This window comes from Lynx canadensis, chromosome A2 (genome assembly GCF_007474595.2).
Source record: "Lynx canadensis isolate LIC74 chromosome A2, mLynCan4.pri.v2, whole genome shotgun sequence".
NCBI classification, from domain to species: domain Eukaryota; kingdom Metazoa; phylum Chordata; class Mammalia; order Carnivora; family Felidae; genus Lynx; species Lynx canadensis.
Window position 1 is genome coordinate 1,274,688 of NC_044304.2, and position 26,728 is coordinate 1,301,415.

Sequence of the window (26,728 nt, forward strand, 5' to 3'; positions counted from 1 at the left end):
CGGTGTCCCTGTGTCCTCCCAGGATGCCGGTGGGTGAAGGACAGACCCAGGCAGTCAGCAGCGGGTCTGGGCTCTCTTCTGCGGCCGCTCACCCTCCTTGGGGTCTCCAGCCAAATGGCTGTGCTTCTGCAGCTCCAGGGTGCCAAGAGGCAGTGTGAGCGAGCACTTGGGGAGCCCCAGCTTCGCTGGGGGACCACCCTCCGGCCAAGCCCATGCACCCAGCGGTCTGAACGCCAAGATCTCTGGTCCCCATCAGAGCCGGGTGCCGGAGGCCTCCAGGGCGCCTGCCCCCCTGCCCCCATCCCAGAGCTGTTGATCGTCTGCGCTGTCGCTCCCTGGTCTGGTTCCCACTCCCTCCTGCAGAGGGGAAAACCTCATCAAGGACAGTCGTTGGACCAACTGGGCACGGGCGGCACTCTGTATCACGGGTAGGAAGATAGGCGGTCAGGCTGGAACAGAAGAGGCTTTGAGAGGCTCCTCTGCCTGCCCAGGCCCACGGTGGGGCACCAGACGTTGGCCCCCAAGGTCACACCCCAGAAGGAGATAGGGGCTTTGCTCCTGCACAAACATCCCGGTCTCCTCCACATAAGCCAGAGCAACACGGCCCCTCACAGCAGCCAGGATGCCTGGTCTGCTCTCTCCGCCGGCCCTGGTGCTGTCGGTGATGGGGGCTCTGCTGATGGCCGGGGACCCTGGGGAAGAGGTCTCCAGCGCCCCGGCCCCGCCTGGGGGGCCAGCCACAGGCACCGGGGGTCTCATCTTCCACCCGGATTGGGACTGGCAGCCCCCGGGCAGTCCCCAAGACCCCCTGTGCCTGGTGACGCTGGACAGGGGTGGTAACGGGAGCGGCTCCCCGCTTCGGGTGGTGGGGGCGCTGAGAGGCTACGAGCACGCCTTCCTCGAGGCTGTGCGACGGGCCCGCTGGGGTCCCCACGGCCTGGCCACCTTTGGAGTTTGCACCCCCAGGGACAGGCAGGCCGCCCTGTTCTCTCTGCGGCAGCTGCAGGCGTGGCTGGGGGAGCCCGGGGGGCGGCGGCTGGTGGTGCTGCACCTGGAGGAAGGTACGTAGGGAGGGGGCCACGGCCTGGGGGGTGCCACGCTGCCACCACTCTTTCCAGACCGGGTCCTGCCGGAGCCCAACTCTAGACCCATCTTGGCCTCCTGGGAAGGCTGAGGCTGAGGGCCCAGGAAGTGGGGGCCCTTCGTGTCTGGGGGCTGCAAACCCCCCGATGCTTTGCTTCCATGCCCACCCCTCCTGCAGCCCTCCTGGGAGGTGTTCACCGCCCCCCCCCCCACCCCATGAAGGAGCAGAAGGGAGTCGGGGCAGAGCCATGCTCCGCCCACACCCCCCCTCCAAGGGTAGTGTGTGGCCTGTTCCCAGGAGCTGCTGGAGGAAATGGTTTCCCAGGGGACCCTATGGGCTCCCCCAACTAAGGAGAGCCCCAGACAGAGACCCCAGGGGTGCTCCAGGCTCCTCGTATTGGGGCAAGGCCCTGCACCCGATGGCTGGGTGTCAAGCCTCTCCCGGTACGGGTGGGGGCTCTCCCCGCAGGACTGCAAGACGGGCTTCGGGGAGGGGCTGGGGCCTCGGTGACTCAGGTGTTGCCCCTTCCCTATTTGTCCCTCCTGGCCACAGTGACATGGGAGCCGACACCCTCACTGAAGTTCCAGGAGCCCCCGCCTGGAGGGGCCGGTCCCCTAGAGCTGGCGATGCTGGTGCTGTACCCTGGCCCTGGCCCCGAGGTCACGGTCACAGGGGCTGGGCTGCCAGGCACCCAGGTACTGGGGTGTTGAAGGGGGTTAGTTCTGGGGCCTCCAGGAGCCCTCACCCAGCAGAGGAGGGGGAATGGGGTTTTTTAACTGTGCTGAACAGAAAGATTCCAAGTCCCCTGGTTGGAACCTTGAAGGGGGGTGTCAAGGGCAATGGGCAGAGCAGGGCTGGTGTCCTCGCCCTCCCATCTGGCTAGGCTGAGCCCCCATCTCCACAGAGCCTCTGTCAGTCCCGGGACACCCGCTACCTGGTGCTGGCGGTGGACCACCCAGAAGGGGCCTGGCGCAGCCCCGGGCTCACCCTGACCCTGCAACCCCGCAGAGACGGTAGGCTCTCCGAGAGAGGGACCGGGCAAGGGTGGGCGGCCCGCGGTCCTCGGCCCCCGCTCAGCCAGGCCCCCGTGCCCCGCCACGCAGGTGCGCCCCTGAGCACCGCCCAGCTGCAGGAGCTGCTGTTCGGCCCCGACCCCCGCTGCTTCACACGCATGACCCCGGCGCTGCTCCTGCTGCCGGGGCCCGCGCCTGCACCGCTGCCCGCGCGTGGCCTGCTGGACCAAGTGCCTCTCCCGCCGCCCAGGTGTGCGCAGGCCCACGTTGGGGGTGTCGGGAGGGGAACCCTGCACCTGCCCCTACCGCCCAACTCCGCCTTCCAGGCCCTCCCAGGAGCAGGCGCCTAAGGAGCCACGGTCCGGCGCCGACCCCTTCCTGGAGACGCTCACGCGCCTGGTGCGCGCGCTGCGGGGGCCCCCGGCCCAGGCCTCGCCGCCGCGCCTGGCCCTGGACCCCGGCGCGCTGGCCGGCTTCCCGCAGGGCCTGGTCAACCTGTCGGACCCCGCGGCGCAGGAGCGCCTGCTCAACGGCGGCGACGAGCCGCTGCTGCTGCTTCTGCTGCCACCCGCCACGCCCACCGCCGCCGCCGCCGCCGCCGCCGCCGGGGACCCCGCGCCGCCGCGCGGCCCGGCGTCCGCGCCCTGGGCCGCCGGCCTAGCGCGTCGCGTGGCCGCCGAGCTGCAGGCCGCGGCCGCCGAGCTGCGCGGGCTCCCGGGGCTGCCGCCGGCCGCCACGCCGCTGCTGGCGCGCCTGCTCGCGCTGTGCCCCGGGGATTCGGGGGACTCGGGGGACTCGGGGGCCCCGGGGGCCCCCGGCGGCCCGGGCGGCCCGCTGCGCGCGCTGCTGCTGCTCAAGGCGCTGCAGGGTCTGCGCGCGGAGTGGCGCGGGCGCGAGCAGGGCGGACCGGCGCGGGCGCAGCGCAGCGCGGGGGCCGGGGCGGCCGACGGGCCGTGCGCGCTGCGCGAGCTGAGCGTGGACCTGCGCGCCGAGCGCTCCGTGCTCATCCCGGAGACGTACCAGGCCAACAACTGCCAGGGCGCGTGCGGCTGGCCGCAGTCCGACCGCAACCCGCGCTACGGCAACCACGTGGTGCTGCTGCTCAAGATGCAGGCCCGCGGCGCCGCCCTGGCGCGCCCGCCCTGCTGCGTGCCCACGGCCTACGCGGGCAAGCTCCTCATCAGCCTGTCGGAGGAGCGCATCAGCGCGCACCACGTGCCCAACATGGTGGCCACCGAGTGCGGCTGCCGGTGAGCCCCGCACCGTGCCCCCCGAGTGGCGTCCCCGCCCGTATTTATTCGGACCCCCATCATCGCCCCAATAAAGACCAGCAAGCACAGGCTGACGTGTGTGTGTGTGTGTGTGTGTGTGTGTGCGCGCGCGCGCGCGCGCCCGCGCTGGGGACCGGCAGCCACTGGCAGGAGGGGCGGGGCGGGGGCGGGGCGCTGCGGGGCCGGCGCCCCCCCCCCCCCCCCCCAATCTCCCCTTAGAGCTAGCATCTCCGCCATTCGGGCCCAGGCAGGTTCCGGCGTCGAGGCTCAAAGGAGCAGGCGGCCCGGGGGCTGCAGCACTCAATTTATTTCACTGAACCGCGGGGGCCACCGAGCGGGGGTCCCTGGACTGTGTGTCACAGTACCGAGGCCTGGCTCAGTCCCGCCCCTTGCCAGCCCGCTGCTTCTGGCGGCCCGGAGGCCGGTCCCCGTCCGGGCGCCGCGGGGAGCCCCAGGCCTGCCTCTTCCTGCGCCCGGGGTCTCCAGAGTCCTGCGTCCAAGGCCGACGGCCCCCTTCGCCTGCCTCCCAGCGCCGCGGTAGGGCTGCTCTGGGCTCCCTGGCGGCCCGTGGCTTCTCCTGCTTCCGAGGCCTCTCCTCCCTCCGCGGCCTCTCCTTCGGCGGCCTCTGCGCCTTCGGCGGCCTCTCCCTCCGAGGCCTCTCCTCCTTCCGAGGCGCCTCCTTGGGCGCGCGCTCTTCCCGAGCAGCCTTCTCTGCAGCCTCCCGGCTCCCAGGAACCTCGGCCTTCTCCTCCGCCTCCACCTGGGGCGCGGGCGGTCCCGATGGGGGGACCCAGGCCTCGGGCTTCGGCTGCCACGCCGGCGGTGTGAGACGGTGGGGTCAGCGCACGCCTCCCCTGCCGGCCCAGGCCCCTCCCTCCCCCCCACCGCCCGCGGTCACTTAAAGGAGGCGCTTACCGGGGGCGGGGGCCGGGGCGACGCCGGCTCCGGTGCCGACCTGGGCGGTACCCACGGCTCGGGGACAGGTGCAGGGGTACCTGCCTCCCCCGCCACAGCATCTTGGAGGGGAGGGGTGTCAGCCCAGGCCACGGCGCACACCGCGCCCTCCACCCGCGTCCCCCCCGCTGGAGCCCTCCCCCCTCCCCGCTCCGAGCCTTCCGAAGGGAAGGCTCCAGGGTCTCACTGCTGGGGCGCCCCCTTCCCTCCCAGTCTCCCTCATTCCAGGTGCAAAAGGGCCACAAGAGCTGCCCGGAGCGCACACACTGGAAAGGGGGCTCACAGGGCCAGTCCTGGGCGGGGGGAGGGGCAGGGCCCGAGGTGGGTGAGGACCTGTTCACCGAGGGGGGAGGAGCGCCAAAATGCGACGGGGGGAGAGGAAGGGCCCAGGGTCAGGTCCCCGGTGGGGGTGGGGGTGGGGTGGGGGTGGGGGAGGAGGCCCCGCCCTGGGGGCGCCCAAGGTCAGTCGCTGAGCAGTGTGCCGGCACAAGGCGGGGCAGTCGGGGGACGAGCACTCCTCTGAGGTCCACACCGTGGCGGGGGCGGGAGGGAGGGGGAAGGGGACCAGCCCGGGGAGGCGGGGGCGGGTATTCAAGAGCCCACCCCGGAGGGCGCAGGCTCACCGCGGCACAGCTGGAAGGCCGAACCCAGCATCGCCAGGAGTGAGGCGAGCACCAGGCACTTGTTGAGTGACAGGTCTCCCCAGGGCAGCTCCTCGCTCAGGGCCGGGGTCGGGGGCGGCGGTGGCCGCTGCGGGGGAGGGGCGGCCTGCGCCTTCTTGCGGGCGGGGCTCCGGGGAGCTGCGGGAGCAAGCGCTGGGCTGGGCACAGCCCCACGGGGCAGACCTGGGCCCTGATCTCAGCTCCTCCCTGCCTGGCCACGCGGCCCTGCATGCCTGCCTCGGAGCTTCCCTGGGATGGGGAGAATAATCTAGAAGGTAATTAACCGAGGCTGAGGTTGTGTTATGCTTTAGCAGAGGGTCCCAAGCCCTTTTAGTGACCGCTGGTGACACCCGGGACAGAACCCAGCCAGCAGCTCCACTGCGCCCCCTTGCCTTCCCCCTACATCCAAAGCCCCAGCAGCCCAGGATCTGACGCCCTGCTGGGCCGCACCCACGCCCCCACCTCACCCCTGCCTTCTGCAAGCCTACTTGCTCCAGCTTTCAGCCTCTCTTTCCCAGCTCCTGGGGCCACTTTGGTCACAGGCTCTTTTTCTGTCTTCTTGGGCCTGGCATCCACATTGCCTGTGGGGCTGCTCTCTGCTGCCGGCTCTTGAGAATCCTATGAGGAGTCACCAGTCGCCTGGGGTGTTCCCTTTGTCTCTTTCCCCTAAGGGAGCCCACACCCTTCCCACGGAGTACAGAAAGCCACCCCCTTGGCCAGCGTATCCCTGGCTGCAGGGGCATCGTAGGTTGAAACCCCGGGGCCCCGGCTGCTCACAGGGGACCAGCTGCTAGAGTCGGCCAGCCTCGGTGTTGCTGTAATAGGGAAAGAGAGAGAGTCAAGGTCGTGAGACCCCCGGGCCCATCCCACCCTCTGCTGGGCTCTGCAGGGCTAAGGGTGGGTGATGGCTCCCATTTTACAGATTAGAAAGGAAACAGGCTCACAGGCAGCCCTGCCCACACGCACACAGCACTTTGCGGACAAGCGGGGATTTGACTCCTGACCCGCGGGGCCCAGCGCTTATGTTTCTGGGGCTCCTTATAGATCCCCAAGGCACTAACGGGCAGAGGCCGGAAACAGGGAGCATAGTTTAAACCAGTCCAACGTGGGAGTCTAGGTCCCGGTCTCTGGAGGTCAACCTCCGGCTCAATGGGAAGACGGGGGCTTAGGTTCCATCCTGCCAGTGCCTCTGTGGGTACCTCGAGCTCTGTCCTCCAGGGGCGGGTCAGGGCAGGGGTCAGCCAGCGTGGAGAGGTCCTGGCCTGCTTGGCAGCTGCCCAGGCCCCCATCCAGCTCCTGCAAGGCCCTGGTTGTCATGGAGACGTCTGAGAAGCCTGGGATCCGGAGTTGGGCGGGAGGAGGGCTGCAGAAAAGGCGTCTCGCCCGAGAGGCGGCTCACACTTGCTGAGGCCCCGCTGTGGGCCTGACCTGGGGGGCGCCCCGTGTACACGAATCGACTGGCCCCCGCCTCTCACCTCAGCCATTACTGGCCCCTCTGCCCGGAACCCCCTTCACCTGGCAAGTTCACACTCAGGCTGGCGTGGCGGGACAGCCTTGCCCTCATGCCTCCCCCCCCCCCGCCCCCTGCCTTGGGACCCCTCCCCATAGCCCACCCTCCCTGAGCACAAGGAGGCTGCTGGGGCCCAGAGAGGGCTGGGACCCCCCCCCCCCAAGGTCACACGGAGATGAGACAGAGCCCAGACCTGAACCCTTGGCCCCAGGGTCGACTCATGTTCTCTGAGAGCAGGGACTATTTTTATCCGGTGCCGGAAGCCAGCGCGACAGGCCGACGTGGTGCCAGCCCCTCCCAGGCTGTTGTCCACATGGGGTCTCCGGACCATCCTCGTCTGCCATTGCTGCACCCCACCCCCACCCCTAAATCTAGAAGCTCACGCTGCAGCGGTCAGGACCAGCCTCACTCTGGCCACTACAGGCAGGGAGGGGCAGGGGCCCCCCCCCCCCAGGAGCTTCCTGACCCCAATGCTGGGGCCCCTGCCTCCTCCCACTGCCTCTGCTCCCATAGGGCAGATGAGGAAACTGAGTCTCTGGAGACAGCCGTCAGCCAGAGGTCGGAGGGAGCTTGTGGTCGAACCCAGTCCTGCCGATTTCCCAAAGCCTTTGGGGTCTCCAGTGCCCCTGGCTGCCAGCACCATTGTGTCACGTCTCCGGCCAGAAAAGTGACCCTTCCCTGGGGCTGGAGCAGGGCATTGGGGGAGGGGCCCCGACAGGCCAGGCCGCAGGTATGTGCCCTCAGGTATGTAGGGGGGCCCCCACGAGAGCTGGGGACTCCCGCGGACCTCCGAGATGGCCTCCCCCAGACCCAGGGGACCCCCCACCTCTGCCCAGGCCGCCCCCTGCCCTACTTACTGCACAGCCGCCACAGTGAGCCCGCTGGACAGATGGAGCACGGGGAGGGTGGCCCCCAGACAGACAGCAACAGGTGCCTGGAGGCCGCGGCCTGGGCCAATGAGCTCAGCAGGCTGCAGCGAGGCGGGGGTGGGGGGAGGCCCGGCCACGAGGTTGCTGCTGGGGTGGCCCCCACGCTCAGAGCAGGACTGGGCATTGGCCCAAGGGTGACCCCACCCCCGCTGCAGCACAGAGCCGCTGCTGGGCTGGCCACGGTGGCCTGGGAAAGCTGCTTGCCGTCCCCGAGCCCAGGAAGGGAGGTCCCGGAGGCGGGAGCACCCAGGGAGGGTCCCTCGAATTCCATCAGCGGGCATGCGGAGCACCGATTACGTGCGGGGCTCAGCTGCACCCCTGCTCGTGGGGCCTGTGGGGCCAGGGGCGTGAGGGCAGGACGCCAGCTGGGAGGCCTCTGTTTCCGCACCTGGAATCCATATGAAATCACCGCTCACAACCATGGGCGGGGTGGCGCTACCACCACCAACTCCAGAACATTCTGTCTCCCCAACAGCAACCCCCTCCCCGTTAACCGTCACCGCCCCTCCCCCGGCCCCCACGAGCCCCCTCCCCGTCCGTGGATGAGCCCGTTCCGGACGTTTCACACACGCGGACTCACACCCCGCGTGGCCGCTCGTGTCGGGTGCCCTCGCTGGGCGCCGCGTGTTCGGGTCCGTCCGCCGGGCGGCGGGGGCGGGCGCCTCGCTCCTGCTCGCGGTGGCGGACCCGCCGCGTGTATCCGCTCGCTGGCATCCGACAGGGTGAGATTAGGGAGAGGAGAAGAGGTGCTGGGTGGTCGAGCCCCGGGTCAGATCCCGTCTTTAGAAAAGGTCGAGATCATGTTCATCGTGGATTTTTATACGTTGATTTTTTTTATTGTGGTAAAATACACACAACCTGAAATTCACCATCGTGACCGTCCCTAAGCGCACAGCTCAGCGGCATCAGGCACTCACGCTGTCCTGCACCCGCCCCCACCACCCGTCTCCAGAACTTTCCATCTCCCCAGCCAGACTGAGACCCTGCCCCCAGGAAGCACGGACTCCCCGCCCCCTGCCCCACCCCTGGCTCCCACCATCCGCTCTCTGTCTCCGTGGACGGGACTCCTCTGGGGACCCCCTGTGAGTGGGGTCACGCGGGACGTGTCCTTCTGTGTCTGGCTCCTGTCACTGCGCACGGTGGCCTCCGGGTCCCTCCACGCGGTGGCAGGTGGGAGGACGTTCTTCCTAACTGGGACTGGGTCATACTCCGGGGTGTAAATGGATACAGCGTGTTTGTCCTTCATCCACCGAAGGACGGCAGTCATGCTGCTATGAACACGGGGGTGCAAGTACCTGTTGGAGTCCCTGCTTTGAAGTCTTTTTTTCTTAATACCAGATTTATGAGATGCCCTATACATGCCAGACTCATCACCTGTAAAAAAAAACAAAAACAAAACAAAACAAAAAAAAACAAGTTTTTAATATTAAAATGTGTGAAGAGGGACACCTGGGTGGCTCAGCCCCGACTTCAGCTCAGGTCATGATCTCACGGTTCGTGAGATCGAGTCCCACATCAGACTCCGGGCCGACAGCTCGGAGCCTGGAGCCTGCTTTGGATTCTGTGTCTCCCTCTCTCTCTGCCCCTCCCCTGCTCGGGCTCTGTTTCTCGTGTCTCTCAATAATAAATACACGTTAAAAAAATTTTTAAAGATTGCATAACAATGAATTCCATTTTGTATGACAGAATTAAGGGGACAAGCCCCGTGAGCTCATGTAGAATCTTAAAATACCACTTTACCTGGACAGGACCAAAACATACATTGGAAGTTACCAAAGTGGCATGCCAAGTGACCAAAAAAAAAAAAAAAAAAAAAAAATGTCCCCACCTTCCACAGGAGCTGTCTGGATAAACAGAACCCTAACTGAGTAACTAACGTGAACTGTCAGAGTAAAAAAGTCATAAGCTTATTTTGAAAGCCTCCAAAACCTTTTAAATACCGTACATGAGCCATATATTTTAAAATGTGTGAAAAGACACGATTTCTGTAACCGTAGGTCTGTGGCTCTCGGCCGGGGTGACTCTGCCCCGTGCTGAGCCATGTGTGTGGGGGGGGGGGTGGACATCTGTGGCTGGTGGGGCCGGGGACGCTGCTCTGCCCCCAGAGTGACCCGCCCCGACGTCAGCGGCACCGGGAGGAGACTCTGTTGAATTTAAACTGTCAAAACACGGTGGAATATATCGCGCCATCAGAACAGAACCTAGTGAGTCGGTTCCACCCCAGACACACGTTGGTTGTCATAGCAATTTCCCAGTGCAAACAGGTCTCCCGGGAGGCAGCATGGGAGCAGGAGCATCAGGACTTGGGACAGGGGTCTCTGGGCTCAGAGAGCCCCCGCGTGGAATCCCAATCAATTTGCACGCAGCCGGGCTCCCATGGTTGCTGTAAAAGTCATACACTTGTGGGAAATATGCCTGCACTCAGTCAGGAGGGCCCTCGCCCTACGGGACCCGTTCCCACATTTCCCCCACGGCTCACATGAGGCCCCTTGACGAAGGTTGATCTTTGGGACACGCCTCTGACCCCGGTACTGGGTTCACTGTACCCCCCCCCCCAAAACACATGCTCGAGTCCTAACACCCAGAACCTCAGGACGTGGCCTTGCTTGGGAATTGGGGTCCGCTGCAGATTGAAGGCGTGTGTCCCCCCCCCCCCCAATTTGTATGTTGAAACCTAATCTCCAGCGTGACGGTATTTGGAGGTGGGGCCTTTGTGGTGATTGGGTCGTGAGGCTGGCGCCCCCGTGGATGGGATCAATGCCCTCATGGAGGAGACCCCAGAGAACTCTCCCCATCCCTTCCCCACATGACGACACAGGGAGGAGACAGCCGTCCACGAACCAGGAATGGGATCCCCCCACCGGACACCAAATCTACCGACGCCTGGACCTTGGACTCCCAGCCCCCGAAACCGAGAAATAAATTTCTGTTGTTTATAACCCCCCCCCCGGTCTGTGACATTCTCAGGATGGGGCTCTTGTAAGGAGAAGGGACTTTGGAAACAGACACGCGCGGGGAGGAGATGATGTAGATACGTGCGGGGGGTGGGGGGCAGACACGGAGGGACGCGGCCACCGGTGGAATGTCTGAGCCACCAGGAGCTGCCGGAAGGACCCTCCCCCTTCCCTCCCCACCTCTAGGGGAGAGAGGGGAAGGGCGCCCTGCGGATGCCTGGGTTCCAGACTCTGCCCCCAGAAGTTGCCCCCAGACTAAAGTCCCTCATTTTGCGGTTATTAGTTACGGCAGCTGCGAGAAACACCTACATCCCCAAACTTCCTTCTCCCCACGTGACCGTGCAGAGAAGCAGGGGTCCCCTGCTCTGGGGGGCTCTAGGCTCTCTTCTCCATATTCGAAGGCTCATCCTGAGACCTGGACCCAGGGGTTTGCAGCTGGAAAGCGAGAGCCCCTTCGGGACCCTGAGGGGGGGTGGATTGGAGCAGTGGGTCACCAGCAGCATAAACCCTGAGCGAGTAAGTTCCCCCCAGGAGCCACCGTGAAAGCTGACAAATGTGCCCACCTGCATAGCTGAGGCCAGCGGCCCCCCGCACCCCCAAACAGAGCGCATTCTTCCTGTTACACGACAAAGCCCGAACATTTAGAAAACGTAGACGAGCTCGGCGAGGACAGTGTTTAGCAAGCTCGGCATACTCTCGTCCCAACCCAGACACTGTCAACATCTGAGGATTCTTTCCTCGCTGTTTCCGTGACCCTCCGTGGTGACGTCACTTACGTGTTCGCTTTTTAAAAACCAGCATCGTCCGTGAGGATCTGAACATCTCGTTTAACAAACGACGCTTTCTTTTCTCTTAGGAGCATGTTACGGTTTGGGGCGCCTGGGGGGCTCAGTCGGTTAAGCTGACTGACTTCGGCTCAGGTCACGATCTCGCGGTTCGCGGGTTCGAGCCCCGCGTCGGGCTCTGTGCTGACAGCTCGGAGCTTGGAGCCTGTTTCGGATTCTGTGTCTCCCTCTCTCTGCCCCTCCCCTAGCTCACGCGCTCTCTCTCTCTCTCTCTCAAAAATAAATACACATTAAAAAAATTAAAAAAATATATATATAAAGAAATGTCTGTAAGAAACATGCCTGTATGTATTTAGTTTCCTCTACTCTTGTATTTATTCCTTTTTAAGTACTCTCTAGGTCCAACGTGGGGCTCGAACTCAACACCCCGAGATCAAGAGTCACGCCTACCGGCTGCTCTTGTATTTAGCAACAGAAATTCTACAGAAACGAAGATAAAGCGTGGTAAAAACAGAGGTGCGGGGGCGCCTGGGTGGCTCAGTCGGTTGAGCGTCCGACTTCAGCTCAGGTCACGATCTCGCGGTCCGTGAGTTCGAGCCCCGCGTCGGGCTCTGGGCTGACGGCTCGGAGCCTGGAGCCTGCTTCCGATTCTGTGTCTCCCTCTCTCTCTCTGCCCCTCCCCCGTTCATGCTCTGTCTCTCTCTGTCTCAAAAATAAATAAACGTTAAAAAAAAAAATTTAGGGGTGCCTGGGTGGCGCAGTCGGTTAAGCGTCCGACTTCAGCCAGGTCACGATCTCGCGGTCTGTGAGTTCGAGCCCCGCGTCGGGCTCTGGGCTGATGGCTCGGAGCCTGGAGCCTGTTTCCGATTCTGTGTCTCCCTCTCTCTCTGCCCCTCCCCCGTTCATGCTCTGTCTCTCTCTGTCCCAAAAATAAATAAACGTTGAAAAAAAAATTAAAAAAAAAAAAAATTAAAAAAAAAAAAAAAAAACAGAGGTGCGGGCCACACGGGGCGGGACCAAGAACGGTGCCACCGTTATGTTCGGGTGGCAGCCTGTGGATCATTTTCTTTCTAACACGAAACCTTTGTAAAAACACTTGGGCACCACAGAGTAAAATAAGGAAGAGTGCATTGGAAAATATCAACGAGACAAGGACATAGTTGGCCCGTGTGAGATACTCCGCACCCGTTTCTTGGTCGACGCCCCCTCTGGTTGTTTGAACCCGCGTTGTTTACCGGCCTGTCACCATGTCACCAGCACGGTTTGGTGTCCCGTGCTTTATCGCACGGCCGCAGACGCCTGTGTGGATTCGTGGCCAGGTTGCAGCCGTCTGAAGCCTTCCTCGGGCCTGACGCACAGCCGGGCTGTGTGACACGTGTTCAGAATGGCTGGTGACTGCTTAGTTCGCGTTTCCCTGCTCAAGGGGCCAAGACCCTTCTGCTGTCTCGTTCCTGGGAGTGAGGATGGGAGAAAGGGCCAGGTGGACCTGATGAAGGGAGACCCAAGCTTTTTCTATGTTTACTTTTTATTTTATTTTTAAAGTTTATTTATTTTGAGGGAGGCAGAGGGAGACAGAGAGACAGGGAGAGAGAGAATGAGTGGGGCAGGGGCAGAGAGAGAGAGGGAGAGAGAGAATCCCAAGCAGGCTCTGCACTGTCAGTGTAGAGCCCGCCGTGGGGCTGGAACCCTTGAACCGTGAGATCATGACCTGAGCTGAAATCAAGAGTCAGACACTCAACCGAGTGGAGCCACCCAGGCGCCCCCCTGGATTTTTATTGCAAAGTCGGTTGCGGATACTGAAATGCTTCAGCATGAGACAGAGATCCGTGCGTTTGGACGGAATTTACATGGCCACACGCCCCACGTCACTGACCCACATACTGAACCTTGACATCATTCTAAGTGGGAGTCCCTCGGGGCCAATGTGACAAATCACCACCAACTGAGGGCTTAAAACCACACACATCGATTCTCTGACAGCTCTGGGGTCAGAAGTCCTAACGCCCAGGCCTGGGCAGGGCTGGTCCCCCCCGGGGCCCCAGGGCCACCCCCGCCTTGGGGGCCTTGACTCGTTCCCCTTTTACCAGGTGAGGTGACACATTCACACATTCCAGAACTAGGAGCGGATGTTGAAGGGGAGGTTGTTAATCAGCCAACTATACTCTACACTTCCTTTTTAAAAATCAGAGTGAGACCCTCAGATTCCCTGGCGCCCCCAGATATCAGACCTTGCCACACTGATCTCACCGGGACATGAAGCCTGGGCTCGCCATCGGGCACCACATCCTCTGCTGTCCTTACCAGCAGCTCAGCTCACCACCTCCACGAGGCCCTCCCTGATATGCCTCTTTCCTACCCTGCAGTCTGGGGGTCCCTCGCCTCTCACAGGCTCCCACAGTCTGACTTCCGTCTTGGTCCCCAGCAAGCCCAGCCCGGGGTGGGGGGCTGCCTTGAATACCTGTGCTGATCGGGAGCTCTCCTCCACCGTGCTCTTCCGACAGAGGAGTTTCCTCCCTCACAGACAACATTTGCAGGTGCGCCCAGAGTAGACAGAAAGGAAAACATGACATTTGCGAGACACGGGGCGGTGTCTCGGGGGACATCTGTGGCTGTCACAACTGAAGGGGTTCCCGGCATCGAGTGGTGGGGACCGGGGGTATGCTCAACCCCCTCCCCCGCCAGTGCCTGGGACACCCCCAGGCGTGACCGGCCCTACTGTGCATAGTGGGAATCAATTTCTGCCTCAGCACCTGAATACCGCGGGCGGTGACCAAGATCTGACAGCAAGCAAGCCTTTTCGTGCCAGATGAGATCTGGGAGGAGGATGTTCTGACCCGGCCTCAGTGTTTGCAATCTTGGTGGAGGCAGGCGCCTGGGTCCCCTCCCCCACCACAGTCAGTGAGGCTGATGAACATGTTCCTCATCCCGGGCGCCCCTACCTCCCTGACAGCATGCAGAGGGAGCTGTCCCCCAGATCCAGACCCGAGAGGGTGAGTGACACTGCTCCCATATCCCCGCCACGGCACTGGGAGGCCTTAGGATGCCCTGCCCCCTGCGGCTACTCTCCCTGGCTCTCCCTGGCCTGTCCTACCCCACCCCACACGTACCCCCTTTTCTCTCCAAGCTCCGCTCTTTTGCAAGGTGCTGCAACTTGTTTTTTAAGAGCTTACGCCCCCCACCCCCCGCCCCAGCTTTCCACCCACAACGATTCCGAATTAGAAGAGCGCTTTGGCCAGCAAGGGCACAAAACCTGTCGATGAAGAAGGGGCCCTCCCCACCTGGGTGCTGGGTCTCTCCTCTCGAGGCTCCTGCTGGTTCCCCGTGGGCTGAAGAGGGCTAAATCTTCTTCCCCAGACTCTGCCCCGGGCACAAGACAGTCACCCATGAGGCTGAGGCTCAACTGTGACCTCTGTCACTTTCTGGCCTCAGGCATGGGGAGTAAACACCATGTGACCCAGTGACCAGTGGCAGGTCTGGATTCCGGACTCTTGGCCCAGAATCACTCGTCAGTGCAAAACACTGGAGAGCCATCAAGAGACCAAAAAAAAAAAAAAAAAAAAAAAAAAAAAAAAAAAAAAAAAAAAAAAAAAAAAAAAAGAAAGGAAGAAAAAAGATTTCAAAGCTCAGGGGCTCTTCTGGCGTCAAGAAAACAGGACCTTCGTTATAACAAAGATACTAACCCTACAAATAGTGAGAATATTGAAGCAGCACCCCAGGGTGGGTGGGAGGGAGCCCTCACAACCAAAGCACGCGTCTCTGCATACCAATGGAAAACGATTAGGAAGTTCACTATCAGCAATCCACCTGCTTTTAATTTTCACTGGGAGCTGCAACTCTAAACGAAGTCATGGCTTAAATATTCTTTCCCAGGAAAATTCTTTGGTTGGCCCACTACATGCAATCCTTAACAGTTTAGAGGGAGTCTTGATGACGCATGGAGGGAAGCTGTAAATCGGACATTGTTTTCCTTGGGAGTTACTGTATAACAAACAGTGCGATGGGCACGGAAGGGAATTCGGAGACACCCAGGGGTTCAGCGTACGTGCTCTGGAGAGTGAGCTCCTGCTGGTCTGGCAATCATTCAAGGTCCCTTTAGGGACAAGTTTGTGGCTCTAACCCAAATGGACATAGTAGAATGAAATTAAAACGAGAGGCAGGAATTGTGAAGACAAAAACCAAATAGGAGCGGCTTCAATGCTAGGTAACGCTTCGTTCGGAGCCTCTATGTAAATGTGCCGGAAACCCAAGACCACGAAACAAAGCAGGACCTGCAAAAATCAGCATTTTCCCTGGTAAGTCCCAGAGTTAGCTCGCAGAGAGTGCGCTCCTGCATTTAAGCGCGGGGAGTGGCACTTCTGCCCGCGGCGGGTCTGGTGCACGCGTGAAACGATGAGTTTCCCCGCGGGGACGCCCCGCATCGGAGCTCCCGAGGGTAAGGCTCCGTCCGAGTCCGCCAAATGCGTCTCTAACCCTGAAGCTTCGCTTTCTAATTGCAGCCGTCTTAAAACGTGAAACACGAAAGCAGAAAACCCTCGTTAGGCCCGATCCTTTCGGGGTGATTCCTGCAGGTAATCCTGCCCGGGGGGGGGGGGTGGCTCTGGGACCCCTCCCGCAAATACCGGGGGCCTCTGTCGTCGCCCCGGAAGGGACGAGGAACGGGGAACCAGGGCGGAGACGCAGCCTCCCGCCTCCCGAAGTCGCACTGAGCGAGGTGCCCCGCCCCCAGGCCCAGCTGACGCGGGCGGGGGGGGGACGCGCAATGCGTTCTCCGGGCCACGGCGCCCCGCCCCCCGAGAGCCCGCAGAGCGTCGTCAGGAGCGGGGGCAGGGCCCAAGGCGGCCCCGCCCCAACCCCGGCCTCCCGCCAATCAGACGCCGAGAGGGGCGGGCACGCCTGCGTTTCCGGGGGCCCCCGTGGCCCCGCCCCCTCGCGCGGCCGCGCTCCAGACGGCGAGGGGGCGTGGCCCGGACACAGCGCCTATAAAGGCGGGCGGCGGCGGCGGCGCCATTTTGCGAACGGCGAGCAGCGGCGGCGGCGCGGAGAAGCGCAGCGGAGGTTTTCTGGTTTCGGACCCCAGCGGCCGGATGGTGAAATCCTCCCTGCAGCGGATCCTCAACAGCCACTGCTTCGCCAGAGAGAAGGAGGGGGATAAACCCAGCGCCACCGTCCACGCCAGCCGCACCATGCCGCTCCTCAGCCTGCACAGCCGCGGCGGCCGCAGCAGCGAGAGGTGAGCGCCCCGCCCCCGCCCGAAGCTTCCAGAAGCGCGGCCGCGCAGGCCCGCGGGGCGCCGGCCACGGAAGTCCGGGGAGCCCGAGGTCCGCCCCTTTGTCGAGGCCATAATCGCGGCGGGGGCGGGTGCCCACTGTCCTCCCCCACCCCCCCCTACTCCCGGCGGCCCCTAGGGGTCCCCGGGGCCCGACGGCGATCGGATTTGGGGGGGCGCGAGAGTCCCTGGGACGCGGGGCGCTGTGCGCTGATCTGGGGGGCGGGCGCGGTGTCAGGGGCCGAGGGGGCGGGTCGGGGGCGGGCTGGCCCGAGGCCGACTCAGGCCCGCGCGAGTGCGTGCTGTGCGGGCGCGGCCGGCTGTCGTTGACCGCGGGACCCCCCCCCTCCCCCCCGCCGCCGCGCGGCTGCCCTCGAGACACCCTCACCCCCGGGACCCCGCCACGTAGACGGCCGCGGTTCTGGGGGCCCCGGATGGGAGCCGCGCAAGATGGAGGCGACCACGGAGCCTGTTTACGCCGCGCAGCAAATGGCTGCTGGCGCTCGGGCTGCGCCGATTGTGAAAATCTCCCTCGGGGCCGAGGGCCGCGGCGGCGAGATGACGCAACCCCGGGGCCGGCGGGGGGTGGGGTGGGGGCGCCCCGCTGGCCGCCCGGGGTGCCGCCCGGACCCCACGAGCCCGGCGGGGCCGGCCGACGACGAAGGGAGAAGGGGAAGTGGAGCGGGTTGGGGAAGAAACGGGAAGTGGCGGCGGAGGCCGAGTCCGGGTCTGAGGCCCTCGGGGGGGTGGGGGGTGGGGTGGGGGACGGGAGCCGGGCGGCGGCGGCGGCGGCGGGGTCGCTGTGCCGGCGCCGCCCTGACAGGCGGAAGTGGCGCCGGTGTCACCGCGGCCCGGCTCACCGGCGCCGTCGGCTGCAGTTCCAGGGCCTCCGTCACCGCTTCTAACTGCTGTAGTAACCTGGGTCCAGGGCCTCGGTGGTGCTCCTGATGTCCCTCACCCACCCCTGAAGATCCCAGGTGGGCGAGGGAATAGTCAGAGGGATCACAATCTTTCAGCTAATTTATTTTACTCCGTGAGTATGCTCGCGCCGCCGGGGGGGGGGGGGCCGGGGGGGGGCGCACCTGCTTCCCTGCGCGGTGCCTCCTGGGAGCCAAGGTCCCCGAGCCACTTGCCCCTTCCCCCAACCGCGTCCAGATGTCCGCGCGCCCCGGGGGAGGGGGACGGGGGTGGGGGGGGGGCCCTTCTCCGGGTTGGCTGCTGCGCAGATACCAGGTGCGGACTTGGGGCGCCCCGGCAGGATAATCGGCTGAATGTAACAGAGGAACTAACGTCTAACAACAAGACGAGGGTCCTGAACGTCCAGACCAGGCTCACGGGCTCCAAGCACATCGACTGGAGAGCGGTGCTGAGTGGCGGCTGCCTCTACATCGAGATCCCAGGCGGGGCCCTGCCCGAGGGGAGCAAAGACAGGTAGGGGCCCGGGGCTGCCCCCCCACCCCCCCGCCCCGGGTGGGGGGGGAGGGGCGGGGGCGTGGCCAGCGGGCTCACGCGGGCCCTTCAGCTTCGCAGTTCTTCTGGAGTTCGCGGAGGAGCAGCTCCACGCCGACCACGTCTTCATTTGCTTCCACAAGAACCGCGATGACAGAGGTGGGGGTCCTCCCGGGGGGGGGGGGGGGCGCACGACTGGGTCTGCAGAGGTGATGGGAGAGGGTGTCGTCGCCCCCAAGCACCGGAGCCTCCGGGCGTCTGGTGATGGGCGCGCGGCCCCAGGGCGGCGGTGTCTCTGACGGTGTCTCCCCTGCAGCTGCCTTGCTCCGGACCTTCAGCTTTTTGGGCTTTGAGATTGTGAGACCGGGGCATCCCCTTGTCCCCAAGAGACCCGACGCTTGCTTCATGGCCTACACGTTTGAGAGAGAGTCTTCGGGGGAGGAGGAGTAGTGGCAGCGCCGCCCGCCGCCCTGGCGCTCTGCCGCGGGAGCCCTCGGAGCCTTGGCTGCGGTCCCTTTGCGTGTTTTGCTTTGCGTGGCCGGCGTGACCGACTGCTTCGCCGAGGGCGCAGGCGGCAGGGTGCTCGCCTCTGCTGGGTGTGTCCGCATGTTGTGATTGTGCAAATAAATGCTCACTCCAAATTAGCAGTATATTTCCTGAAGTTTAATATTGTGTTTGTGATACTGAAGTATTTGCTTTAATTCTAAATAAAAGTTTATATTTTACTTTTTTATTGCTGGTTTAAGATGATTCCAATTGTCCCTGTACTTGGAGAAGGAGTTTATTTGAAGGCTTTTGGAAATCTTCGGTCTCTGATCTTGAGAAGATAGGTGTTACTGCTCTTCCAGTGCTCGAAAACCTGAATAAAAGTGATGACACCTACAAGACCCGTGTTGGCTCAGTGGTGTTCAGCCGGCCACTGTCCCCACCGCCCGCGACTTGGGGCGGCGGGCGTAGTGTGCCCTGAGCTGAGTGGCCCTTGTTCCGGGGGTTGGGGGGAAGCCAAGGCTGAGGTCTCGCCCTCCGGGCTATGGCCGGGTTCCTGTGGCCTGGCCGTCTCTGAACCCCACGCTTTCTCAGTCCTTCCCAGCAGCCCCACCCTTGAACCTTAGGTGCCCTTTGCTGGGATGCGGGCTGGCCCTGAAGTGTCCCCTCTGCCTGAGGCTGGGCTTGTTATGGTGGCTTGGGGCGTGGCCCCGGTGAGGTGTGGCCAGGGCTCCCAGGTCGGCCCCCAGGGGACTGTCCAGGCTAAGGTGTTGGGGAGTGGGACGTGGCCCCACCTTAGCACCGGTGCGGACCCCGAGTGCACCAGTACCCCTTGGAGAGGGCCCTGCGTGCTGTGCTGTGCTGGGGCGGGACTGCGGCCTGCCCGGTCCTGGCAGGTGGGGGTGGGGGGCAAAGGTGGGGAAGCCGGAGGGGCCAGCAGTAGGCGGGCTAGGGGGAGGGGCCCTGAGGCATTCGATCGGCGGGACCGCAGTGCCACCTGCTGGCTGCGTCTGGGAGCGTGGCCCAGGGAGTCACATCCAGGCCTTGGCTGGGAGACAGGCTGGAAAAGGGGGGCATCTTTTATGGAGCAGGAAAGGTACTTGGAGGGCTTGGAGTGTCTCTGGGGCTGGAGAGGCATGTTCAGCTACCTGAGGGTGCAGCCGGTCTTCAGAGGCGTGAAGGGACAAAGCTGGACAACACTCCAGTGCGGGGAGTGCGAGTGTGGACAAGGGGCTCGAGCTGGGGTACTGAATGAAGGATGAGTAGGAGTAAAGCACAGGCCTTGAGGGGAGAACGATCCAGGGGAGGAAACAATTTGGGCAAGGTCTGGTGGCCAGAAAGCTCCGAGGATAGGCAATGTGGCAGGAGGGGTTGGCCAAAGAGAGCTTGTGGAATGTTGGAAGGAGCCCCACTGTATTCTGAGGGTATTAGGGAGCCATGGGAGATGTTTGAGCAGGAGAAGACCCTGGTCATACCGGGGGATTAGCCGTGGTGGGGGAAGGGAAGTGAGGGGCATGACTGGAGTCCCCAGGCAAGGGTAGTGGGACCCCTCGGGGCTTCTGTGTTCATTTTTCAGAGATACTCTGTTCTTTTCCTTAGGTTCCCTGATGAGTCTTCTTGCCAGGTGATTGCATCATCCTATGCTATTAATTAAACACCTACTGTGGGGGCTCCTGGGTGGCTCAGTCGGTTAAGCGTCCGACTTTGGCTCAGGTCATGATCTCGCAGTCCATGAGTTCGAGCCCCGCGTCGGGCTCTGTGCTGACCGCTCAGAGCCTGGAGCCTGTTTCAGATTCTGTGTCTCCCTCTCTCTTTGACCCTTCCCCCGTTCATGCTCTGTCTCTCTCTGTCTCAAAAATAAATAAACGTTAAAAAAAATTAAAAAAAAAAACACCTACTGTGTGTTAAGCCTGGCTTTCTGCCCTCAGGGTGCTCCCAGCCTGATGGGTGAAGTTCTTAGGTGACAGATAATGACGTAAATACTTCCAGGTGGCGACAGGTGTTCTGGGAGGAGGTGGGAGCAGAGTGAGGGGCGAAGGTGGGCCCGGGAGGGGCAACTTTGTTCGGAGCAGGTGAGATTTGGACGGTCTGGCAGAGGGAACAGCCCATGGAAAGGCTTGGTGGCTGGACAAAATTTAATTTCACGGAGCACCGGGGAGGGGGCCAAGGCGGGTGCAGAGACTGGCAGGGTGGCATTGGGGCAGGTGAGTTCAGACTCTTCTGGGGGGGGCTCTGCCGGGTGGGCTGGTGTCTCAGGTTCTGGGGAGCTTTCCCTCCCCCCTGGAGACCCCAAGCCATTCTTTTTTTTTTTTTTTTTTTTAAGCCATTCTTGACAGGGACGTTCACACTCAGGATCACTGGCCGTCCTCAGCACAAGGGGGTGCTCCAGGGTCAGAGATGCCTCTGCTACCGGTGTCGGAGGGACCGTGGGCACCTTCTCATGAAGACAGTGACCATCAGACTCCAGCACTAGAAGGGCATCCTCCTCGCCTCTGCCGGGAGGTGGGCGGAGGGGTCCCACCCTCTCACAGAGACGGTTGATAGGGAGTGTTCACAGCTGGGGGAGGGCTGGGCCGTCCGGCATCAGGAAGCTTCGGGAGGCGCCGGCCATTAGCCCCCTGCCTTCCTGGGGACGACTTGGGCCTAAGTCCCCAGCACGGCAGGGGGCAGGCACCCCAGAAGAGGCGTCCACATTCCCTCACTGTCGCCTGGCCTTCCGGCCCAGGTCCCCTGTGTGCCTGCCCCCCCCCCCCCCCCCCCGGAACAGACAGGCACGCGGCCCCTGGAGGCGTCAGTCCCACAGCAGTGCCAGGGCGTGGCTCAGCGAGGCCTCGGTGGCCTCGGCCAGGTACTCACAGCACAGCCAGTCCTCCAGGCCGGGCAGTTCCCCACCCGAGGCCCGCTCGGCCAGGTGCAGGACCAGCAGCGCGCGGCGCACCTGCAGCCAGGGCCCCAGCAGCGCCCCCTGGCGGTGCAGCTCGGGCCCGGGCCCCCAGAGCAGCGCCTGCAGCGCGCCGCGCGTCTGGGCCGCCGAGGGCCGGGAGCGGGCCAGCCGGGCCGCCAGAGTCTCCAGGCCGTGGGCCAAGGGCGTGGCTGAGGGCGCGGCGAGGCCGAGGAGCGTGCGGAGCAGGCGGCCCAGCTGCGGCGCGTGGGCGCCCGGGGCTCCCGGCGGCCGCGGGCGGACGCGGCCGAAGTCGGCCAGCAGCAGGCGCGGGGGCCCGGCGGCCGCACAGCCCCGGGGCGCCGCCAGCAGCAGGTTCTCCGGCCGCAGCTCCGCCAGGGCCGCGCCGCGCGCCTCCAGCTGCTCCAGGGCCGCGCTCAGCTGCAGCAGGAGCAGGGCCGCCGCCCAGGCCAACTCCGCCGGCCGCCGCCGCGTGCCCACCTCTGCCAGCCACTGGGTCAGCGTGCGCTCCGGCACCTCGGCCGCCAGCACCACGGGGCCCGGCCAGGGCACCCCGGGCAGTGCGCCCTCGGGCACCAGGCCGCACAGCCCCTGGAGGTTGAAGTGTGGGGGCAGTGAGGCCTGCAGCTCCAGGCCCCACGGGCGAGGCTCCTCCGCTCCCGACTTGGACACCTGCGGGGGCAAAGGGGGGCCATCAGGGCCTGACCGCCGAGACCCCGGCCGAGCGCCTCCACCTGCCCGCCCCGCCCCCGCTGCGGTCTCCGGTGGCGGAGGTGGGCTGCCTCGCCTCCGGAAGCAGGGGTTCAATGTGAATTGGGATGTTCGTGGCCCACGTGATTTTAGGGAGAGCGACGCTAAGGAGGGTGGTGTTCAGGGGTCAGACTGTGCGGCCTGCCAAAGGCGCGGGTTCTTACCGCTCCGGGCAAGGGCAAGGGCAGGGGCAGGGGCAGGGGTGGCGAAGGCGCCAGGGCTGGGCCTGCAGTAGAAACGCAACTGCGGCCACGGTATAATTAAAACTTTCCAGAAGCCTCATTTTTAAAAAGCGATAAGAGATGCGAACGTAATGTTCACAGTAGTTTTTATTTGACCGGATATATCCAAGATGTTACCACGGGCCGGTCATCAACATCAAATCTATGAACGAGGGGTTTTACATGACAGTAATTTTTAGATACTAAGCCTTGGTGATCTGGTGTATGGTTGGCCCTCAGAGCACATCCCGGGCCGGACCAGCCCCGTTTCAAGTGCTCATAAGTCCTACGTGGCCGGTGGCTGCAGGACCGGCCAGCACACGGCTCTTTCTAGCAGGTCAGGAGAGCATCAGCTCTGGGAATGAGATTCGAATCGCCAGGGGAGGGTTTTTGTGTTTGTTTGTTTGTGGATCCAGGATCCAACCGTCAACTGAACACACAGCCAGCGAGAACCTTCTCCCCACGACGCTCCAGTCTGTAAAAATTACGGGCCTGCACTAGCACGTTTTGTCAAATGGGTGAGGTTCCCTGGTGGTGTGGTTTAACAGGAATCTTGTTTTTGTTTTTTTTTTTTTTTTTTTCCTGAGTGGCGCATAAAAGACAGAAGCGCCCTTAGGACAAATGTGGTGATACTCGCATCACCCAGGAGTCCGGGACTCCCCGCAGATGCTCAAGGCACAAAGGAAACGCTCCATACGTTTGGGCAGCTCCTGACGAGGATTATTCAGTGCGGTGAACGCAGCGGCTTTCTAGCGGCAGGGTTCGTCCGAGACTGGTTACAATGCAGATTCCTAGGCTCCTGAGGGGCATGGGGGGGGCGGCAGACAAGACCCCCAGCCATTTGCATGTCAGTGGCCCCACGCTTGAGAAACGTGGCGCTGAGGGCTGTGTTAGGCCATGCTCGCTGCAGACTAGGCAGCTGAGCCCCCGCCGTGCGTGTCCTGGGTTGTGCCCAAGATGGAAAACTGGAAACTTCGGAGGAGGTGGGGTGGGGGCAGGGCTCACCTTGGCCGCCAGGAGGTGCCACGACTCGTCGCCCACCCGCACCATGCGGTAGTAGAGGGCGTCCCCACTCTCCACGTAGGGCGAGCTGTCCAGGAGGCGGAAGTCGTGGCCGGGGTGGCAGGGGCCCGGGTGGCCCCCCAGGAGCCGGGCCTCGAGCCGGGAGTGCACAGTGCGGAGACCCTCCAGCTGCCGGGCCTCCAGGACGGCGCGCGTGGCCTCGGGGCAACTCAGGTCGTGCCAGGAGAGGCCCAGTGAGGTGTCGAGGGAGCCGAAGGGCGTCTCTGCAAGGGGACAGGCTGGCCGAGCTTGGCCGTCATCCGCCTGGCGCTCGTCCACACTGTGGGACCCCACAAAGGGCCTCCGGGGCTGCCTTTCCGGAGCAGGGCTGCGGCTGGCGGCCCTGTGGCTGGGCAGAGACTGGGTCCTGGACAGGGTCTTCTTGGGCAGGGGTGGGGGCAGGGGCTGCGGGTCAGCCGAGGGGGGCCCAGATTTCCGGGGGGGCCGGCAGGCCTTGGAGGGCAGCAGGTGGGCGCGGACCTCACCTGGGGGGAGGGAGGGGGAGCGGGGAGGGGGTGAGGCCTCGCAGAGTCTGGGGCCTCGGGAACCTGACTCCACCCCTCGGCCTCGACTGCCTCAACAACGCCCGGTGCCCCGTGGGGGGTACGAACACCACCCCCCGCTTACAAAGGAGGAAACCGAGGCCCGGAGGAGTGACAGATCAGTGGTCGAGAAGTGTCCAGCCCACAGCAGGTGGTCCCCTTTGCCGCATGGCTCTGGCCAGATGACCCCCCCCGTGAATTCCAGCTTCCTCATTTTTACAAGCTGATGATCCCAGCCTTTTCTTAACAACGTTTTATGAAAGATGTGGAAACAACCACTCTGAGTGAGCTCAGCCGCCACCGGGCAGGGGGCTCCCTCGAGGGTGACGAGAGACTCAGCCCTTCAGCTCAGCCACCCGCCCCCGCCAGCCCGCGTCCCCCAGCCAGGGCCCCGGGGTGGCTCACCGAGGTTGCCGTAGGTCGGCTGAGTCGGCCAGGTGGGGGCGTCAGGTGCGGGGGTCTCTGTGGGCGGCGGGGGGCTGCTCATGCTGAAGGTCAGAGTTGGGGGCGTGCGTGGGCGGGAGGAGGACTCCAGGGGGCGTGCGCGGGCGGGCCCACGCGGGAGTCAGGAGGGCTCCGTGGCGTTGGTGGGGGTGCAGGGACCCGGGCAAGAGGGGCGGTCTTGGTCTTCTTGCCCGGCCTTGACCTGCTGTGTGGCTCTCTCTGGGAGGGTTTGTCGCCCTCTCTGGACTCCTGTCCTCATGGGGCAAGCAGGAATGTCACCCATCAACTTTTCAGGGCAGGGAGAAGGACCCCGTGCCTCTGTGACACGGACAGAATAGAATGTCCAGCTTCGAATGCGGGCCATTGGTGGTGGGGGGGGGACAGTAGCCAGGGACCCGCTCGGGCTTCCGTCCCAGAGCTCAGCTCCTCTAGCCCCCTCGAGCCAGGCAGTGGGCAGCGGCTGCCCCCCCCCCCCAGATTCCTGGTCACCCCAACCTCTGCAAGGTGCAGCATCTGCCCCCTCCCTGCCGAGCACCCCTCCAGGAGCCCCTACCTGCAGAACTGGAGTGACCAGGGGCAGGGGGTGGGCCTTGGGGACAGACTCCGGGCAGCTGCCACCCCGGCCTGCCGGGACAGTGTGCCTGCGGCCGCTGTGGTCCGGAAGTGCCGTGCAACTGTCAGACCGCAGGCCGGTGTGGGGGCCTCTGTGCCACTTCCCCAGCCTGGCGCCCCGCCCGCCCTCCCAGGACACCTCCCTCAAAGGTGGGGAGGGCATTCCAGGCAGAGGGCGCCGCCTGGGCCAGGAAGGGGGGGCCCCAGGGCTGCGAGCAGGGGGGGTGACATGGGCAAGGTGCAAGGGGTCACCCCAGGGGGCCGGCGGCCAGACAAGTTAGGCTCCCCGCCTTCGGGAGGGCAGAGAGCCCCGGCAGCGCTGGGGCAGCGAGAAACACCACCGCCACTGGGGTGGCTCTTTCCTCTCTCTCTGCTTTCCCTGTCCCTCGTGCAGGGCGGCTGAGAAGCCCCCAGCGCACCAGCCCCCCACCCGTCCCAGCTCCACGGAACCCGGCTGTGTTCTGACTCGCTGTGTGACGTTGGGCAAATCGCCACCCCTCTCTGTTCCGGGGAATAAAGGAGAGCAGTTCCCTTGTGCTGCCTCACGACAGTCACACCAGCTGGATTCTTCCTTAAAAAACGTCTGGGTGGCTCAGTCGGTTAAGCGTCCGACTTCGGCTCAGGTCGTGATCTCGCGGTTCATGGGTTCGAGCCCCGCATCGGGCTCTGTGCTGACCGCTCGGAGCCTGGCGCCTGCTTCGGATTCCGGGTCTCCCCCTCTCTCTGCCCCTCCCCCACTCGTGCTCTGTCTCTCTCTGCCTCAAACGTAAACAAATATTTTAAAAACTTTTAAAAGCCGGAATCATCTCACTCCCCCCCGGAAGCAGATGAAGCCGCTCCGTGAACCCCTTCCTCGTGGGTCCCCTGCCACACCCAGCTGCGATTTGGGTGGGCTTCGACGCCGGCGGCGGGAGGCGGGGTGCGGGCTCCAGGAACGTCGGGGCCGGATCCCACGAATCCTGGGCTGTCCCAGCTGGGACCAGCGGGGCTAAGCAGGCGGCCTCCGCACTGCCCAAACCCTGATCGCGGGTTCTCGCCCTTCCCTTCACGAGACCCTGGGGGCCAGCAGCCAGGTCACGGCTCTGAGCCACGACGACAGGGGGGAGGGGGGCCGTGCCACACTCTCCCCTCAGGCGCAGGATTTAAGGCGAGGCCAAACAAACCCCACTCGGCAATCCGGAGAAATAACATTTTACCGTCATACTTACGAAGCCTCGTTGGCTCTGGCCACGGGCTGGCGGTCTGTTTTCGTGAATGAAGTTTTATTAAGAACCGGGGCCGGGCGGGGTCACGCCAGGGCAGATCCCGTTTTTATCTAAAAGATGACTGTTTCGGTCACTGTGCATACGGGACATGAACTAATTTTGTTTATGGAATGCTGGTCCTGATGAGTGTTCTGGGCGCCCCTTAGATGCGGTGCCCGAGGTGAGCGGTTCACCCACCCCGCCCCGGTCCCAGCCCTGCTGTGACAGCCGTGTGGCCAGGCCGGGGGTGGCGTGGGGGAGGGGCGAGCAGATGGCCAGCCTGGGACAGGGGTGAGATCTCCAGGGGCTTCTCCACCAGGACTGGGCAGGGTGACAAGCAGGTGACGCATGGGGACCCCCTGCCTGCCTCGAGCCGGCCTGTGCCCGCAGTGCCCCCCGACCCTCCGCGGGAGGGGGGAGCACAGGGCCTACTGCCGGCACCCCCCTGAGCCCCACCGGGCAGGCCTCCCCCGAGGCTCGGGAACGGGGACCGCTTGCCTCGGCTCGCCACGAAAACTGGCCATCCGCCTGTGAGTCGTCCCGTGCCCGCCCCCGCCGGCCGCTCGGCCTCCGTGTCGGGCCCTCTGG

The 26,728-nt window shown here is 63.9% G+C and overlaps 4 protein-coding genes and 1 long non-coding RNA gene across 6 annotated transcripts; 2 read left to right on the forward strand and 3 right to left on the reverse strand.

Annotated features, from left to right (window-relative positions):
* Positions 1-434: 434 nt before the first annotated feature.
* On the forward strand, positions 435-3,436 carry AMH (anti-Mullerian hormone). Its single transcript, XM_030336040.1, has 5 exons — positions 435-1,061; positions 1,637-1,779; positions 1,989-2,097; positions 2,188-2,347; positions 2,424-3,436. Exons 1-5 carry the CDS (start codon positions 623-625, stop codon positions 3,349-3,351), a joined length of 1,779 nt encoding a protein of 592 aa, XP_030191900.1. The 5' UTR covers positions 435-622; the 3' UTR covers positions 3,352-3,436.
* A 219-nt stretch (positions 3,437-3,655) lies between these two features.
* Positions 3,656-8,690, reverse strand: JSRP1 (junctional sarcoplasmic reticulum protein 1). Its single transcript, XM_030335113.1, has 7 exons — positions 8,447-8,690; positions 6,184-6,378; positions 5,762-5,799; positions 5,473-5,602; positions 4,946-5,122; positions 4,284-4,384; positions 3,656-4,164 (listed from the first exon to the last, which is right to left on the reverse strand). The coding sequence occupies exons 1-7, from the start codon at positions 8,688-8,690 to the stop codon at positions 3,745-3,747; spliced, it is 1,305 nt and encodes a 434-aa protein (XP_030190973.1). The 3' UTR covers positions 3,656-3,744.
* A 61-nt stretch (positions 8,691-8,751) lies between these two features.
* On the reverse strand, positions 8,752-14,578 carry LOC115528533. The gene is made up of 2 exons (XR_003973287.1): positions 14,441-14,578; positions 8,752-8,797 (listed from the first exon to the last, which is right to left on the reverse strand). It is a non-coding gene; the product is annotated as an uncharacterized LOC115528533 (long non-coding RNA).
* A 1,598-nt stretch (positions 14,579-16,176) lies between these two features.
* OAZ1 (ornithine decarboxylase antizyme 1) lies at positions 16,177-18,610 on the forward strand. Its single transcript, XM_030336421.1, is given in 6 exon segments — positions 16,177-16,392; positions 17,307-17,373; positions 17,375-17,461; positions 17,687-17,859; positions 17,951-18,036; positions 18,194-18,610. Coding segments are annotated over 6 exon segments (693 nt in total). The 5' UTR covers positions 16,177-16,246; the 3' UTR covers positions 18,328-18,610.
* A 1,870-nt stretch (positions 18,611-20,480) lies between these two features.
* Positions 20,481-25,044, reverse strand: PEAK3 (PEAK family member 3). Of its 2 annotated transcripts, XM_030336158.2 has the most exons (4): positions 24,838-25,044; positions 24,246-24,533; positions 23,242-23,783; positions 20,481-21,937 (listed from the first exon to the last, which is right to left on the reverse strand). In XM_030336158.2, exons 2-4 carry the CDS (start codon positions 24,325-24,327, stop codon positions 21,155-21,157), a joined length of 1,407 nt encoding a protein of 468 aa, XP_030192018.1. In that variant the 5' UTR covers positions 24,328-24,533; positions 24,838-25,044; the 3' UTR covers positions 20,481-21,154. The 2 variants fall into 2 exon arrangements, with proteins under 2 accessions (XP_030192018.1, XP_030192015.1); XM_030336155.2 differs by lacking the exon at positions 24,838-25,044 and having other exon boundaries at positions 24,246-24,831.
* Between the last annotated feature and the right edge of the window lie 1,684 nt (positions 25,045-26,728).

Excerpts from the sequence above, each read along its gene's own strand:
- AMH (XM_030336040.1), top strand. The coding sequence starts at position 623 with ATGCCTGGTCTGCTCTCTCCGCCGGCCCTGGTGCTGTCGGTGATGGGG. Across the intron at positions 1,062-1,636 it reads GGTGCTGCACCTGGAGGAAG|TGACATGGGAGCCGACACCC; the intron begins GTACGTAGGGAG and ends TCCTGGCCACAG. Across the intron at positions 1,780-1,988 it reads CTGGGCTGCCAGGCACCCAG|AGCCTCTGTCAGTCCCGGGA; the intron begins GTACTGGGGTGT and ends CCATCTCCACAG.
- JSRP1 (XM_030335113.1), bottom strand. The coding sequence starts at position 8,690 with ATGACTGCCGTCCTTCGGTGGATGAAGGACAAACACGCTGTATCCATT. Across the intron at positions 5,800-6,183 it reads CCTGGAGGACAGAGCTCGAG|CAACACCGAGGCTGGCCGAC; the intron begins GTACCCACAGAG and ends TCCCTATTACAG. Across the intron at positions 4,165-4,283 it reads CGCCCCGGCCCCCGCCCCCG|GCCTGGGTCCCCCCATCGGG; the intron begins GTAAGCGCCTCC and ends CCGAAGCCCGAG.
- PEAK3 (XM_030336158.2), bottom strand. The coding sequence starts at position 24,327 with ATGAGCAGCCCCCCGCCGCCCACAGAGACCCCCGCACCTGACGCCCCC. Across the intron at positions 23,784-24,245 it reads GCCGACCTACGGCAACCTCG|GTGAGGTCCGCGCCCACCTG; the intron begins GTGAGCCACCCC and ends CCCTCCCCCCAG. Across the intron at positions 21,938-23,241 it reads GGCACCTCCTGGCGGCCAAG|GTGTCCAAGTCGGGAGCGGA; the intron begins GTGAGCCCTGCC and ends TTGCCCCCGCAG.